Source organism: Catharus ustulatus, chromosome 22 (genome assembly GCF_009819885.2).
Source record: "Catharus ustulatus isolate bCatUst1 chromosome 22, bCatUst1.pri.v2, whole genome shotgun sequence".
Taxonomy (NCBI): Eukaryota; Metazoa; Chordata; class Aves; order Passeriformes; family Turdidae; genus Catharus; species Catharus ustulatus.
In genome coordinates, this window is record NC_046242.1 from 4,057,520 (window position 1) to 4,074,623 (window position 17,104).

Sequence of the window (17,104 nt, forward strand, 5' to 3'; positions counted from 1 at the left end):
TGTGATAGAGGAAAGAGAAACTGCTTGCATTTTTCTTTCCTTTTAGGGTGGTTCATGTAGTGATCATGAAAGTATTTCTGGCTCGAGCTTCTTTGCATTGCAAAAATACATTGCCTGTCAGCGATGCTGCTGTCACCCCAGTGATTTTGACCTGGATCCTTCTGATCCCAGTCAAAGATTTAAAATAAGCTAAAAATAGGACAGGGGGATTTGTTTCCCAGCAGCAGCTGAAGAAACTTCTGACATCCCTCGTGCAGTGAGAGAGGGCAGACACGTAAACATCTCTGTGCAATCCTGAGCCCTTGGATGTGCATGTCTGAATCATGGGTGTCCCTGCCCTGCACACAGGACAGCTGATGGCACAGTAGGAGCTGTCAGCACCCTGTCTTGGACACAAACTGTGCATCTTATTTAGGGCTTGTAGCAGATTTTGGAACCAGAGACACGGGTCCTCTGCCCTCTGAATTGTGGGCACCTTCACTGCTATCCAAGCTTGTTTTGGCATGCTCCAATTAAGACATGCAAGCTCTGGCAGCCTGTGGGAATCCACAGCCTTGCAGGACAGCCTCGTGCACAGTGCCAGGGGTTTGTACCAACTGGTGGGACATGAGCAGCCTCCAGGATTTGGCTGCTGCTTAGTGCTTGATACCAGCCTGAGGAAGAAATTATAAACCTACAAGTGTTGTTCCCTTGCTAGGTCTGCTCTGCAGAGTTTGCATAAGGCTTGTGAAGTGGCACGGAGCAATAATTACTATCCAGGGAGCCTCTTCCTCACATGGGTCAGTTACTATGAGAGCCACATCAACTCTGATCAGTCATCAGTCAACGAGTGGAATGCCATGCAAGATGTCCAGTCCCACCGGCCCGACTCGCCCGCCCTCTTCACAGATGTGTAAGTTCTGCTGCCTGTGCTGAGCCAGTGTTAGATTGTCCCCAAATGAGGAGAAAGCTTCCACAAAAGATTGCTCTTAATTAGGGATTAATTATGAGAGGCTTCCTGTTCCATGTAATAAGTGGACTCGTGGTTAGGTAAACACCTGTACTGGAAGTTTAGCCCTTCTGGGGCTCCTTTGCATCTCCTCCTCCTCTGTTTTTAGATTAGTTGTTTACCTTGGGCTTTGCAGACCTTTGCTTCTGCAAGGTAAGTCCCATGTTACTGGGGAGAGAGGTGTGGTGTACCTCGGCCTTGTCTCTCTGCTGGTTTTGTCCTCTGGTTCCAGGCCTGGAAGGAACAGGTTTCTCTGGACTTTGCTCTTACACTGGCACGTGTCTTTGCACATGTTGAGACTAACATGGTCTTTTTATTCTTACTCAGTTCATTTTGCTCTAAAGTGAAGTGTTTATGTATGGACTTCTGGGCCTGTGAGCTCAGAAACATCCTCATGTCACCCATCTGACACACCTAGGAGTGGAGGCAAAGAGCAATGCAGGTTTTTGTCATTCTGAGACACTTGGCAAGTGTCTCATACAGGACAGTGTAGGTTCCAAGATGCCTCCAGCTAAATGCTTGGGTATCAGGTGATAGATGGTCCAAAACAGTGGCTGAGGTAAATGGGCAGACAGTTCAGAAAGGCAAAATTTATAGGCTGTATTAATACTCAAGGTTTACAACCCCTGTCATTATTAACTGCTGATGGTACTGATACCATATAACCTGCAAGGTAGTCTGTGACCAGATGTGGTGCCAAGTGTGAGGGTTTGCACTTGCCCATTTTGTAATTACTTCACTGGCCCCAGCTGCTTTCCCAGGATAATAGTGCCTTTGGTTGATTTATGCTCCCAGATATTTCCTGTTGCTGGAGTCCAGTGAGTGAATAATGATGCTAAGCAGTTGTTCAGCTGTGAACAAGTCTTCACACTTGATTGTTTTTTAATGTACAAGGCGGGTGGCTGAAAAGTCTTGGCAGGCTGACAGATTAATATTTTCTTGTAGCTTTTTGTGTATAAATTTTATCTAACCCACACTTTCCCTGGTGGCACCTTGAAATTGAATGATTTCCTTGGGACACTTAAACAGCATTCTCTTAATGGAATCCTGAAATAATGCATGAGGTTAAAAGAACAAGGAACTTCCACAATTTTTATTTGTGAACCACCAGTTGAACACTTGTAACGTCCGTGCCCTCCCCAACCTGGCAGCCTTCCAGAGAAAGGGAAAGGTGGTGGGAGATGTCACTGCTGGGTCCCTTCTAAAGATGCTGGGTGAGCCAGCTCTGTGCTGCTACTCTGCTGCAGCTTCCCCTGTGTTACTCAGGCTATTTTTGCAGCTGGTGATAAGGCCCCTGGCAGCAGAGGCGGGAGGAATGCAGAGGCTTAGCTGCCCTCGTCTCTCCATGTAGGGAGTTTTGGAGCTGTTACCTTTCCAAGAAAGGTAGGGAGAGGCTTAGATATTGCTCCAGAGGGTATAATGCAGCCTTCCCAATTTAAATTTTACCAAATACCAGAGGTTCTCTGGATGACTACAATGGATTAGGAACATTCAGTTGGTGGCTTTCATATACGACTGAATCTAAACTGGGCTTTACTGTCACCTGAATTCCCTCCAGCTGAGGACAGGCCTGGGGGAAGTAGTGTGAGAGTTTGAGACTCTACAGAGTATGCAGTCTATACCTATTTTAAAAGTGCCATGGATCCTGTTTGTTTTCCCTCCCAGTGACTCTGTTGCTTTCTTCTGACAGCCCAACTGAGCGGGAACGCACGGAACGGCTGATTAAGACCAAACTAAGGGAGATCATGATGCAGAAAGATTTGGAGAACATCACCTCAAAAGAGGTGAGTGGTGAGGGTGCAGCACTGGAAATGCTGTTGTGCAAACTAAAGAGCTGTGTGCTTTCATGAAGAAAGGCCAGAACAAAAGCTTCACGTGGCTTCCTTGTGTCCCTCCTACCCATGCAGATACGCACGGAGCTGGAGATGCAGATGGTGTGCAACCTACGGGAGTTCAAAGAATTCATTGACAATGAAATGATTGTGATCCTTGGGCAGATGGACAGCCCTACACAGATATTTGATCATGTCTTTTTGGTGAGTCTAACAGTGAATACAAAAGTAAACACTCTTAACACTTTTCACTATGAGTTGGTTGATACAGGGGTCTCTGGAGGAAGTTAAAGGAATTCTGAAGGAGAGGTTGGTTGATCTTGAGGTCACATACTCTTGAGCAGCCTGACTTTTTGGCTGCACCAAACTTTGCTATGTAGCACCAAGCTGTAGACCCTGTACCTAGAGGATGTAAGGGATGAGGTCTTAATTCTAACAGTTTTTCAGGGCTTCCATTGATGTAAGACCAGTTTTGTGGCTTTAACTGTCCAGGGTACTCATATGTTAAGTTTTATGTTTGGGAAAGACATAACTACAGCAGAGAGAGAGAGGGGAGCTGTGTGACAGTTCTTTTAACATGGAAAGCTGTGAGTTTGTGTGATCCAGGAAGAACAGAGTAACTTAACAAAGAATCCTGGAGATAAGTCACTTAAGGAAACATAAACATTTTGCTGTTTAATGTTTTGCTTGCTTAGTTGCTGCTGGGGCCTGTCTTAATTACTGCAGCTCCTTCTGGTGAGTCAGCGCTCCGCTGGATTTCCCAGCCCCGGAGCCATGAACGCAGCTTTGGTTGGGCTGTCTAGCCTGTGAGGTTGGCTCAACTTTAAACAAAGCCATTCCTCTTGGACCGGCTGGTCTTTCCAAGTGGAGAGGGCCTCTCCCAGTCTCCAGCTCAGAAGGGATGGTCTCTGTTAATGTGAGCACTCCCAGGATATCATGTTGGGGTAGAGCCAGGAAACTTGGAAGTACCTACGAAGTAATGGATTTTTTTTTTTTTACAGACTATGGGTTATAAGGAGAGAGAGGGACCGACCTGTTACAGGCTTCTGGTGCTTGCCAAAAGCTGTTACAGGCAGCTGGATCCACTACAGGCTTTGGAGTCTTGGCTCCGAGAGCATTTAATGGGGAGAAAACCTTTCAAACAAGGCTTGCAGGCAGCACCAAGAAGAGCTGTGGTTAATGTGTGGAGTAAAAGTGTTTGCAGAGCAGCTGCTGTGGTGAGGAGCAGTGCTGCTGGGGCTGGGCACCAGCTTCACCCAGGAGCGTGTGTGCTGCAAGGCAGGGTTGTGTTATAGGGCTCAGAAAGGTTAGGAGCTGTTTCCTTCCAGGTGGAGGCAAGAACCCTTTGGGATCCCATTTAAGGAGTGCTAAAAGAACAGAGCAGGAAATAAGAGAACTGATGATGTTGGTGATTGTGGATCAAAGGACAGGAAAAAAGGCTTTCACCCCTGCAGCATTGTTCTTCCTACCTGTGGAAACTAATGGTTCCCAGGCCTGAATTAAATTGTTCTTCCTTGACTGAAAGAGACAACATTAAACTGAGTTTGGGCCTTGGTAAATACAATCATCTTCATCTGGATCATCTTTCCATTTGGGAGCCATTTTAGGGCAGGGAAGCAGAGAGCTTGTGCACCTGAAATTTTGAAGGAAGCATTTGAGTGGTTTTGTCCTCAGGTTTGTGTTTGAGCAGGAAGCAAGCAGCTTGGAGGCCCTGTGTGTGCTGCAGAGGAGAGGGTTACCTAGCCAGGGTTAGTTAAATGCCTTCATTTCTGTGCTCACACAGGCTTTGAACATGGAGAGAAGAGGTGTAACCCAAGTGAGCTTAGGTGTTGCTGCCTTTGATGTTCGAGATGGGTGTTTCATGAAGAGCACCTGGATGGTTTTTAAATGCAGGCAGTTTCTCCTCTGTGGGGCAGAACTGGCACCAGCCTCCAGGGAAAGGGTGGAGTGGTCCTGTCTTGCTGAGGTTGATTTGTCAGCAGTTTGCAGGAAGTGCCAGCACACAGTGCTGGGCTCTTGTTGGCAGAGCTGCTTCTTGTTTCAGAAGGGATCTGGTTAATGGGGTGAGAGAAGGTGCTGAGGATCAGTCCTGGTTACCACTGGTGTACCCCTGTACTCAAAGGACCCCCAGCTCTCCAACTCTTTGTCTGGTCAGCTTCCTCCTCTGGTTCAATGGTGACCACTCCTCCCTCCACTGGTTGCCTGGCCATGCCTTCCTTCTGCCTGATGTCTCCCTTTGCATGTTTTCCCTGCAGGGCTCAGAATGGAATGCCTCCAATTTGGAAGATTTGCAGAACAGAGGGTGAGTAGCTTCAGGCCGTCAGCTGAAAAACTAAAGCCTGGCCTTAACACTTTTCTATGCAACAAACCTGCTGTGTAATCTGAGTCTTATTTATGGGTTTGCAGATCCAAACAAGCTCTTGCTTCCCCCAAACTCCTTGTCCCACAAACAGGCACCCCAAAGTAGAAGAGTCTTACTTCTGACCTTGACTAATGTCCTCGAGGAGAACAAAGGAAGGCAGCAAGCTCATAGCTATCAGTAGTAAAAAGCTGCAATTACTGAACTGGATGCTGCATAGTTGGCTCTGTGCCCTCAGCCCCAGCCTGTGGTTCTGGACTGATTACAGAGGCACTTCGGACCTCCAGGCTGTGGCAGGAAGGAAAATGTGGAGAAGAGCATTTGTTCCGCTGAGTGGGGCCCAGTAGGAAGTAAAGTCCTGTAGCTCTCAGGCTGAGCCAGGTTCCTCTGTTTCCTGCCATTTCTACTTTTCAAGTTTGGATTGTCCTTTCTCTAGACCAGGTGATTATAAGCACCAAGATTGTGCAATTAAATAATTATTCATGGGTTTGGTCTATTTGTGCCAAACCAGTGGAAAAAACTAATCATGGTGCTGAGCTGATAGTGCAGTCCTGTACCTCAGATATGCAACCTGGCAGAATTGACTCTTCTTGGTGAGCTCAGGGTCTGCTGTGGTTTCCTTGAGTCTGACAGGTGCTGCTTGATTGCCAGTGATCTCATACCTGCTTGGGAAAAGGGATGTCACTCCCCTGCAGTGCCCTTGTTCTGCCTCATATCCCAGCACAAGTGCATTTCATAAGCATCTTACGAGTAACCCTCAGGGCTAAAAATACTGAGTGCTGTGTACATAAATACCACACTCTTTCTCTAGCAGCTTCCTTTCCAGAAAATTTAGGGATAAGAAATAAATCCTCCCCAGTGGCTCATTGTCTGTTACATCTCTCTGTAGTTTTTTTATGCGTTTGTTTAGCTCTGGTGTTACTGGCAGGCTTTGTCTTCCACCTTCCTGTGGTTTTGGTGCAGCAGGAGAGATTCACAAAGGGGCTTGGAGAAGGTGTGCAAACACTAATTGCAGGAGCTCCTGTGGCACAAGTGTTGCTGACACATAAAACAGAGGTGGTGGGCAGTGTGACCTGACATCATCCAGACTAAGTTTCTATCCATGGATCTCTGTTATCAGGCTCTGAAGTGCCCAACAAAACCTATTGTCTGTGTTAGCTGCTGCTTCCTTGCATTAATTTCTGGTTTCCCAGGCATTTTGTTCAATAGTACACTTCCAAATGCCCTTGGCAATGCAATGCCAGGCTGCAGTGAAGCAGTGGGACATCTCTGAACTGGCTGTTTCTCTCTGCTGTTCCCATGCAGGGTACGGTACATTTTGAATGTGACTCGAGAAATAGATAATTTCTTCCCTGGGCTCTTTGAATACCACAATATCAGAGTCTATGATGAAGAAGCTACAGATCTTCTGGCTTACTGGAATGATACCTACAAATTCATCTCCAAGGCAAAGTAAGTCTTTTCAGAACACACAACACACACATTTAGAAGATAGATAATAAGCATTTTGTTTTCCTGCTGGTTTTCTTAACTGCTTTTCCTCCTTGCCTACCTAACATCACAGCATTTTCATTTTGTGGTTTGCGGTAGAAGAGCATCTCTGTGCTGGAGACTGCCCTGAACTCCTCAGTATCTCTCTGGGATGTGTTTCTGAATTGTGACACCACGTTTGTGGTACAGGTTCTCTTTTCACTTGGAATACAGCTTGATGCCACTTGGGCTGAGCTCAAGGGTGCCATACTGGACTTCAGAGGTTTTCCTGTCTCTCTGTGTTTTTCCACTTTGCAATCACAACTTCAGAAGAGCTGTTGTAACAAAATCTCTCAGGAATATTAATAAGACCTTGTTCTTCAGTTTCTTTGTGTGTCTTGCTCCAGTTTGTAAATTGGATTATCAGATCACATCCCAGACTCCAGCTGTGGCCACAGTATTGAAAACATTTTTGGTAATGCTCCGGTAAAGAAATTGCTGTTTTCTTAAGCTTGTCAGATGTTTTCTGTTTCATGATCCTCTTTTGTTCTTTCTCCCACTTCAGGAAAAATGGTTCTAAGTGCCTGGTGCACTGCAAGATGGGGGTGAGCCGCTCAGCATCCACGGTGATTGCCTATGCCATGAAGGAATACGGCTGGAACCTGGACAGGGCTTACGACTACGTGAAGGAACGGCGCACGGTCACCAAGCCCAACCCCAGCTTCATGAGGCAACTGGAGGAGTACCAAGGGATCCTACTGGCCAGGTGAGTGGAAGGAATGATCCTTATTATCCATGCTGAGGTGTAACACTTCAGTGGTTGGTTGCATTCTTTTAGTCAGAGCTTGTATGGCTGCATTGTGCAAGCTCAGGATCTTAGGAGAGGTAGCGCTCTGCTTTCAGGGTTCTGTCAGCTGAGCCTGGGAAAAGGGGTGGAACAAGGAGGCTGTTTGACTTCTGGGATGTTTGGATTTTGGAAAGCAGCGTCCCATGAAGTGTTATCTGAGTGCAACATTCAGAGCTATGCAGGCTCCAGCAGAGATAAATTATGTCCCTGTTGCTTGTAACATCACTTGGCAGGGAACTCGCTTTGTCTCCTCACAGTTCCCTGTTGAATGTGCCCCTCCTCAGCAGCTGGTCTGGTTTTATTTTAGATCCCTTTGGTAAGTGTTGGTGTGAGGGGAGGGGACAGGATGTTCTGTGCATTGCAACAGTGGTGTTTATTCCTGCCTGGAGTCCTGAGGCTGGTCTGGAGCTGGGCCTGGGTATGGGCAAGTGTGTTGTAATCCCAAGCCTATCACCTGACTAGCAAAAAGACATAAATATTGCATGTTTCTAGGCTGTGTTAAGCAATGTCTTCACGTGATCAGCAGGAAGGAGGTAGTGATACTCTTGTTTTGCCAGATTATGCTATTTTGTTTGGGATCCTGGTGTGCTTTGCCTGGGAGCAGATCTGCAGCAGAATTACCCAATCTGAGCCTCCAGCTACAGGAGATGGCTCTTAGCAGGTTTGGACCAAAGGAAATAGTAAATTTTAAAGCTTTTTGGTGCCAATGGGAGGTGCCTGCTTATTGTAGAATCATTTAGGTGGGAAAATAGCTTTAAGGTCGAGTCTAGCCATTGTTTTATATGCTGTTATTTACAGCAGCTCAGTCACTCATGTGCTGTCTTTAGGGCACACTTCTTACCTCTGTCCACTGCTTGTTGTCCCTTCATGTCTGTTCTTTCCATTTGCAAAGTCTTCCATTCCCTTTCATCATAATAACTTTTTCTTCCTTGTTTGCTCTCCATCTGCTCCAGCAGCCTGTGTTTGTTACTGGGCCAGGCCTGCATTCCCTGGATTCCCAATTTTTACACCAAACCCTTGGTGTAAGCTCCCCTGCAAGCTCCCCTGTCACTGGAATGTGCTTCCTCTTTCCCTTTCTGCACAAGTAAACAACCTCAGGGCTCCTCCCAACTTATTCCCTGACCAGGTGCAGCCCACAGGATCTTCATCCTCCACCTCTTCCCATGCCTGCCTTCCTCTCCTCTGCTCCCCAAACTCTGCCTGCCTTAGTGACCCTCTAAAAAGCAACCAAGTAGTATCCAGTCTCAGGACAGATCACTTGAATAGACAATTTTAAAAAATAGTGCCCTGCTGGACTCAAACCCTTTGAGAGACACCACACCTGCCTTGGGTGCCTCATGTGACACCAAACATGCTGCTGGCACCAGTTAGTAAAGGTCAGTGCTTAACTCTGGGCCAGAGATGACCTGACCAGTGTGGTGTGCATTGAGCAGACTGGCAAATTAGATCTCATTGGTGTAGATTGGATGGAGAAAAAGAAGCTTTTTAGGTGTGAAGAACACACCAACAGGTTGGTGAACACCTGTGAGGAGCTCTGGTGTGAGAGCAGCTGGTATCTCACATCTTCAAGCCCTGAGCCTGGCAGTTGGTTTGGGTAGTCTGCCAGTCTGGTAGCTGGTGGCATGCCTGCAAAGCCACGCTGTACAAACATTTTGGTTAAGGATTATTTTTCCCTGTCTTTTAGTAATTTATTTTTTGGAGGGATATCTTTCCTGCTGCCACTGTTGTATAGCATGTGGTCTCCCTTCCACAGAAGCACAGCCCTGCTCCTGACCTACTCTGCAAGTCCCTGTACAATGGCACAAACAGGATTACTTGTAAGGCTTTAAAAAATGCAAGAGCAGGGTGTTACATCTGTGTGGGATGAAAAAGCCTGCAGTAAATGAAGCTTCACTGAAGCAAGGAATGGCCCCTCTGTGCTGCACAAACTGTCCCTTTTTCCACTTCCCCTCTCAGCTGAGCACTGCTTTTTTCCCCTTTCTGTTATTTAGCTTTGCCCTCTGGGCTCCTTGTTTATTGCTGCAGTATTACAGGACAGGTAAAAACCCCAAAAATAAACAAACAAAAAACAACAGATTGACACTCATGTGACTGCTCCAATTTCAGGGGGAAGGTATGTGAGGGCAGCCATGTGCTCCCACTATCCAGTTACGGTTTTGTGCTGGGGTTATAGCAACTGGGATATGTTTTCCAGCTGTAAAATGAAAACCCCCTGCTTTTAGTCACAACAACAAGTGTGTTTTGCTCTTTGGGACTTTCATACTTCCTGGGGTTAGTTAAACTGTCCCCTCCCTCTGTTGATAAACACAGCAAGGCTGAGCTGGGCCTGTTTCTGTTATTAGGTATAGATAAGTTACAGGAAACTAGTGTTTGGGATCTCCTGTGCCTTGTGCAGCTTGTGAATCAACAGCAGTTTTATACCCAAGCCTGGAGAGCTGCTGGGATGTGTGTGGGGCTCCTGATCCAGAGCTAGTGTGGGTACAAGCAGCAGGAATATTGCCCAGGAAGGTCAAGGGGCAGCTGTGGGCTCTGGGAAGGGAAGTGGGCTCCTGCTCCCTGACCCTGCACCTCATGCAGGTCACACCAGGGAGGTGTCAGACTGGAAGGCAGCCCAGCACACCTCTGCCAGTGGTGCTTGACATCTGCTTTGGTCTTCAGATCTGTGCCAGTTGCTCCCACAGGAGGGTAATTTTCACTTTCAAAATCAAATGTGCAGCAGGGAGATGGATTTTTGAGCACTGAAGTGCCCTCAGAAAACACCAGCAGCTCCCCAGGTTGTATGAGCAGAGATGTCAGACGACATTCCATACAGAGCCCGAGCAAGAACCTGCCTCAGGGACAACCTGCCAGTGTCAAACTGCTCCAAAACCCACTGGAGGCAGAGCATGTGCACCCCAGGACAGTGTCTTTGATCTTGACTCTCCTCTCCTATGTACGGACCTGATTCTGCCCTGTGTCACACGAGAAGGTTGTCACTGATTATAGGGTTGGACAGCTAAATCTGCAGTGGATTATTTTCCTTAGCTGTTGGGCACCCACAACTGAACTGGCACATGGTAATTAGCTCAGCACCATCTGTTAATTAACTCACCGTGGCCACTGGATGTGTCTGGGAGCGCCTGCTCGTGCTAGCAAGGGACTGGAGGGGTTTTGCAAGATCTTCTGCAGCTCCAAGGAGGTTTCTGTGGTTTCTGTGTTCCTCCTAGGGGCAATGGGTGGAAACACATCCCTGTGGCCATGGCCACTCAGCAAACCCTGGCAGCCTGGGCTAGCTCTGGCATTTCATGGCAAGAAGTTGCCTGCAGTGTTTTCTGTAAGCCCAGGTGCATAGCTTGGGGTTTTTGGCAGGTGGAGATGAGGAAGGTGATGCAATGCCACTGGCAGTTACTTGGCCTTTTGATGGCTCAGACTTTCTTAAAGGGGCTTTCCAGGAGCTGGAGGAGTTCTGAGCTTCCTTCCTGTGGAAGGTGGGTGGTAATTTGGGCTCTGTGTTTACTGTTGAGGATGTCTTGTGTTTTTACACACACCCACCTCTGCTCATCCCACCTTATTTGGTTACAAGAGCCAGTTATTGAAACTATTCAGAGAAGGAACCATGAGGGAAATTGGAGTTTAGTCAGTGTCCAACACAAGGGGTTCTTTCTCTTCTGGTCACTGCTCACCTGCTAGCAAATGGAAAGTGCTGGCTGAGAAAGGACCAAATTCTGCAGTCAATTAAACATTGCATTTGTTGAGTGGATGGATCCAATAGGATCTGCTGGGGAATAAGGAGGGGTGTGTGGAGCAGAATGGTGCCATGGAATTCAGCTCCTGGAAAGTGGCTTGTTACTGGATCAACTTCTCCAGCAGCAGGTCTGGCCCTGAACTGTTCAGGTGAAGCTGCAGCTGTGGTCAGTGACTCCAGCATTTGGCACAGTTTTTGTTCTGGTTTGTGTCCTCTTACAGCAAGGTGGATCTGGCTGTGGTGTGTAGAAATTACTCACTGTTTTCCCTTGCTCTCCTTCCCCACAGCAAACAGCGGCACAACAAACTGTGGCGCTCACACTCGGACAGCGACCTCTCGGATCACCACGAGCCCATCTGCAAGGCTGGGCTGGAGCTGAACAAAAAGGAGATCACCACCTCAGCTGACCAGATCTCAGAGGCCAAGACCAATGACAACCAGCAGCCCATGTCTCCCATCTACTCAGCTGAGCTGGACAGGGAGCAGCAGCTCCCAGAGGACACAAACATAATCGAGGACGTGTGTGTGAAGGAGAGAAGGATCCACTTAGAGTTTACTTGCAGAGACTTCCATGCTGAGCAGATGGAGGACAAGCTGAACCTGAACAATATCAATGGCTGTACAGCAGGGTGTTGTGTAGACTCTGTCCCCCCTGACAACTGCCATGCTTCTGAGGCCTTAATGCAGCTCCAGCACCCCTTGGAAATAACAGAGTTTCCTGATCTGACAGTGGACGATCTAGAAAAAGATGCCCTTAAGCCTGATATGAACGTGCACTTGGTTCCCATGGAAGAATTCACTTCATGCTTAAAAGACTTCCCCCAGTCCCCAAACCAAAATTCTCCAGGTCTCCAGCAGAACCCTCAGCCCGAAGTGACAGACCTCAGCACAGACAGGATTGATTTCTTCAGCGCTTTGGAGAAATTCGTGGAGCTCTCCCAGGAGAGTCGGTCCCGCACCTGCTCCCATTCCAGACCAGAGGAGCAAGGGACTGGGAGGAATGGAGTCTCCAGGGTGCCCATACTGGAAGTGCCACCTGCTGCAGATGGAGGTGCAGATGCTAGAAGGAACAGCCCTGGAAACTCCCCTCAGGCATCAGATGACTCTTCCACAGATGAAGAGCAACAAAAGGTTAAGATAACTTGCTCAGATTTTTTAGGAACTGCTGCTCAGTTCTGTCTGTGGGCTGTTTTCTGCTATGGGGTTGCTGTGGATGGGATTTTCTAGCCCTGCTTTCACTGGATATAGTGTTTGGGGAGGGATTGCTAGATGCTTCTCTCTTCCTTCACTTTTAGATACTTGCCCTTTTCTGCACATTTTCCTTAAACATCAGTTTGCTGGCATTGGCAGGGCCGTGAGCCGACCTTGACCTGACCTGCTGTGCTGTTCTCATGAGAAACTTATTTCTGAGTTTTGCATCAGGAGAGCAGAAAGGTGGGACTTGACCCACTAATGTAGCCAGACCCTGAGCCCAGCCAGCACCCCAGATCTGCACAGATATTTATCTGACTTGAGAAATCCACCAAAGAATGGGGCAAAACTGGCCCTTTTCCCTGGCTGGGAAGCACCAGCATTGGGGGAGTAAATCAAGGCAGGTGTAGAGCTTCCACTGCTAGAGGAAGAAATTAACCTGTCCAGGTCTGGAGTGATGGGATTGGGCACATCATGGCTCATTTCTCCTGGGTAGAGAGATAGTCTTGACAAAATTTAGTAACCTCTAAATTTAGGTACCTTTTTTCTCATAATTGCTTTTCAGCCTCCAGGACTCTCATAGGGATTGATGATGTCCGGGGCCATCATTTTCTGGGAGCTTCTCTTATTTAAATTCCATCCTGCATTGCTTGAATCTTTTCCATCTCCATGTGAGGCAGTAAGGCTCTTCCAAATATAATAGGCCAGTGCTCTCTCCTGTGATTTGGCAGAGAGTTGTCTGTGGGGATTGGGAGCCTCCCTGGCCATTTTCCTCTGGGAAACCAGAGCATTTCAATGCTTGGTCATTCTTTTTACTGTACTTCTGGTCTGCTCCATACATGAGCAGAATTTGTCATGTTTTCAGTTCAAAATACTTTTAGTAGTATTAGGATTCTTTTTGTTTGTTGGACTTTTCTTCATTTAGAAAAACAAAAGAAGCTACCTTTTCCTTGTAGTTTGTAGCAATTAAGGTTCTTAGATCTCAATCGAAGTGGAAATCCAGCCTGGAGTATGTTAAATTCAGTCCCAGAGACAGTCAGAAAATCTATATTAGTGATCATTGCTCTGGTGATCTCTCTCTACCCACTACCACATGCCTTTTTGTTCCTTTAGGGATGTGCACCTCTATTTTCTCTGTATTTTCTCTAACCTGCTGCTGTTTGCTCTGTGTTGGCACAGCTGATGCACTTTGTAATTCTGCTGTTTGTGTGTTGCAGGAGGTCTCTGAGCTGCCTGGTGCAGGTCATCTCACAAGATCCCACTCGGAAAATGCCATTTCTGTGAAGGAAATTATCACAGAGATCGAGTCAATCAACCAGGGAGCAGGACCTGCCCCGCAGAAAGAGGGCTCAGCCAACCTCAGCCAGACACCAAAGAGGAACACGGTGCATGACCTGCCAGTGGAGGTGATTTGGGCATCAGAAAAGTTGGAACAGAGTGAAGGAGCCTGTGCTGGACACCAGGAAAAGGAGAAGGACCCTCTGCCACCTGAGCAGGAGGAAGCCCCATCCCTGCAGCTGTCTTCTGGTAAATCAGACGTGGAGGAAAGCAGCTCTGGTGGGGAGCAGCAGGAGCCTCGTGGCTCCATCAACCCTGAGCCCAAGTGGTGCCCCGGCTCCGTCCGGCGAGCCACACTGGAGTTTGAGGAGCGCTTGAGGCAGGAGCAGGAGCACCAGCACACGGCCCCAGCCTGCACTTTACCGACCCGCAAGAACTCCAGGAACGACTCCCCTGCTGCCGAGCTCCTGCCCCGGGGGAAGAGCGAGGAGCCGCCCCTGGAGCTGGCTCCGGAGAGGGACAAGGCTCAGGGTGCAGGTGCTGAGGAGCCTCCCGGGGCAGAGCAGCCTGTGGGCAGACACCTCCCTGCCACTGCCCAGGAGTCCCTGCCCGCAGAGCCCAGCCCGGGGCAGGAGGGAGTGGCACAAGAGCGCAGGACAGTGGTCTCGTTTGATGGGACAGAGGAGCCATCCCTGCCCTCCCTCCTCCCAAAGAGAATCGAAATCATCGAGTACACCCTCACGGTCAAGCCTGCGGAGCAGCGCCCCGATACAAGCTGTGAGCAGGGCGGGCTGGCCACGGCCACCCCGTCTTTAGACGAAAACTTGAACCCCTCGATGTGCTCGGAGAAGGCTCCGGCGGATCCCTCGCTGCTGGAGCACGCGGTACACAAGCAGGCTGCCTTCACCGGGGGCAGCCCCAGCGAGGAAGGCAGTGGGATATCTGCTCACCTCGCTGCTTCTCCCTCTGCCCAGGTGACCTGTCCCCCTCCAGCCAGCCTGGAGCGCTCTCCTTACCCCTGTGTCATTCACCTGGAAGGTGTCACTGAGCAGAGCACGGCTACGGACGATGAACCGGTCACTCCCTGTGGCACTGAGGGAGACACGACTCTCCCGTTCAGGGACGGTCCCAAACCTCTCTCGAGGCAGCTGAGCAGCGAGGACTCCACCAGGCAGCACGCTGAGAACATGGACCTGCTGGACATCTCGTTCCTGTGTTACAGCCTCCCTCACAGCTCCAGCAGCCTCAGCGTGGAGGAGCGCTCCAGCAGCCCCGGGCCGGTCAAGCAGCAGGTGAAGGATATAGAGGCTCGGATCCGGCGCGCAGGGCTCACCAGACCCTCCCACATGAAGCGCTCGGCATCCCTGGCCAAGCTGGACCGCCTGGACCTCTCAGAGGACGACTTACACGACAGGGAGTCGGCCTCTTCCAATGCCAACCCGGTGCTGCTCACCTGCGTTGCCCTCGGTCGAGGCTTTTGTGGGGGGAGGTTGGAGAGGGGCTCGGAGGGCGCGTGTGGGAAGCATCGCCTCTCCTCCCCAGAGCCCACCAAGCATTTTGTGGAACAGCTCAGAACAGCCGAGTGCATTGCCCAGAGCAAGCCGGTGGAGAGGCCGCTGGCTCAGTACGCCAAAGAGTGCAGCTCCAGCCAGCAGAGTTTGTGTTCCAGCACAGATCCAACATGGACTAGCTCCAGGGAGAGCCCTCCACTGCTCCAGGTGCCGGTCCTGGACTCCTTGTCTCCATCTCAAGCTTTGGCTGTCGCCCCACGGCAGCAGCACGGGAGAACTCACCCTCTGAGGAGGCTCAAAAAGACCAATGACAAAAAGCGGACAACCAATCCCCTCTACAACACGATGTGATCCTGGGCCCTTGGCTGTGATTTCTTACAGAACCCGTGGTGTTGCTTTCACGCAAGGGGCAGGTGTAATATAAGGAACATGCACTTTATTGGTTAATTTTATATATATTGTCATTTTACTGTTCCTGGCGCATGTAGGTGTGGGTTGGTTCTTCTGTGTGTGACTCTGACTGCAGGACTGTTTGGGTTTTTTTAAGTTTAACTCAGATAACCTCAGATGTTCTTTTTTTATTGTTGTTGTTAGTTTGTTTTAAAAGAACACCTTTATCACGAGAAAATTGATGTTGGCTTGCTTTGGCAAGGTGGAGTTTTGCTTACAAACCTGATCCTAGTTCCTAACTTGAATTTTCCCCATGCCTTGAAAGGGTGCTGGGCAGTTGGTGGGGTGAGAGCCCCTGTAAATGTGAAGGTTGTGCCAAGGTCCCTTTGTTTGGCCTTTGTTTTATTCTGCAAACTGGAGCTCCACCATGCTGGCAGATCTCTCACAAAGCTGCTTCAGGATGCCCTGGGCTCAGTTCAGCTGGTGCTTCCCCATAAGGAGCACACAGGGGTAAATCTTCCCCTTGGATGAGCTCTGATAACCCTGGGCAGCACCAAGACCAGCTCACCCATCTGCCATGGGACACACAGAGCTCTCTGCTCTGTGCTGAGGTGGGGCAGAGCTCCTCCAGGAGCTGCCACGTTCCCCTCTACCCCCAAAGCCAGTGTTCTTTTAAAACAAACACCTCATTAGGGTTTTAACCCTCCCATTACTTGAATACTGCTGTGGGCCTTCCAAGTTCATGGCCATATCATCTGTTCTCTGCCCTCCTCCTACTGCCTGCCCTCTGCCCCAAAGCTGTTCTTGTGCTGCCTGAGTTTCCCTCTCCCCTCTGCCATGCTCGCGGGTGTTTCTGGTGGCTCCCAAAACTTGAGCTGTTTTTGTTACATGACATACTGCCCTTAATGCAAAGCTTTGTCCTCTCTGCTGTCACTTCTAATTCTAGACCCAGAGGGAAAATCTTTTCTGGAAGTTTTTTCTTTTTCTTTTTTTTTTTCCTTTTTTTTTTTCCTGAATTGTATATATGATATTTATATGAATTTTTGGGGGGTCTTTTCTATGTTTTTTTTAAAAAAAAAAGAAGGGCAAGACTGCATTCTGAAAACTGGAAAACAAACCCACCTGACTCAAACTCAGTGCTGTTCTTTGTGATCTGCACAGACATGGCAGTGGATTTGACATTATAAGCTGTCTTCCCTTTCCAAAAGTGAGCCTCGATGCCAAATGTGTCTCTTCTCCTCCAGTCCTGTGTGAACCCCCTTTATCCCACTGTGGGAGGGGCACTGTGTGTCTGCCCATCTCCTTCCTGCTTGGAGCTGGGTTCCAGGAGTGCCAGGTGGATGTGGAAAAGCCTTTGGCTGCTCCCAGCCATTCTGCAGGTTCTTGCTTCCCTGGAGAAACTGTGTGTGAAGGCTGTGCTCCAAATTTCAGCAAATTATTCTGTGGTTTCTGAGCAGTTTGGCTAAATCAAAGCTCCTCATTTCTAGCTGTGTGCATCAGCAAGTTGTCCCTGT

General features: G+C 48.8%; 1 protein-coding gene across 3 annotated transcripts in view; it reads left to right on the forward strand.

The window, feature by feature from the left end:
- The window catches only part of SSH2 (slingshot protein phosphatase 2), an 87,628-nt gene extending 70,991 nt beyond the window's left edge, over positions 1 to 16,637 (forward strand). For all 3 annotated transcript variants that reach the window (XM_033078152.2, XM_033078153.1, XM_033078154.1), the window contains 8 exons: positions 698 to 892; positions 2,679 to 2,772; positions 2,896 to 3,024; positions 5,076 to 5,122; positions 6,485 to 6,631; positions 7,215 to 7,415; positions 11,508 to 12,351; positions 13,629 to 16,637. In XM_033078152.2, coding sequence (XP_032934043.1) covers positions 698 to 892; positions 2,679 to 2,772; positions 2,896 to 3,024; positions 5,076 to 5,122; positions 6,485 to 6,631; positions 7,215 to 7,415; positions 11,508 to 12,351; positions 13,629 to 15,551 — 3,580 coding nt within the window. In that variant the 3' untranslated portion in view covers positions 15,552 to 16,637. The remainder of the gene's footprint in view (positions 1 to 697; positions 893 to 2,678; positions 2,773 to 2,895; positions 3,025 to 5,075; positions 5,123 to 6,484; positions 6,632 to 7,214; positions 7,416 to 11,507; positions 12,352 to 13,628) is intronic.
- The last annotated feature ends 467 nt before the right edge of the window (positions 16,638 to 17,104 follow it).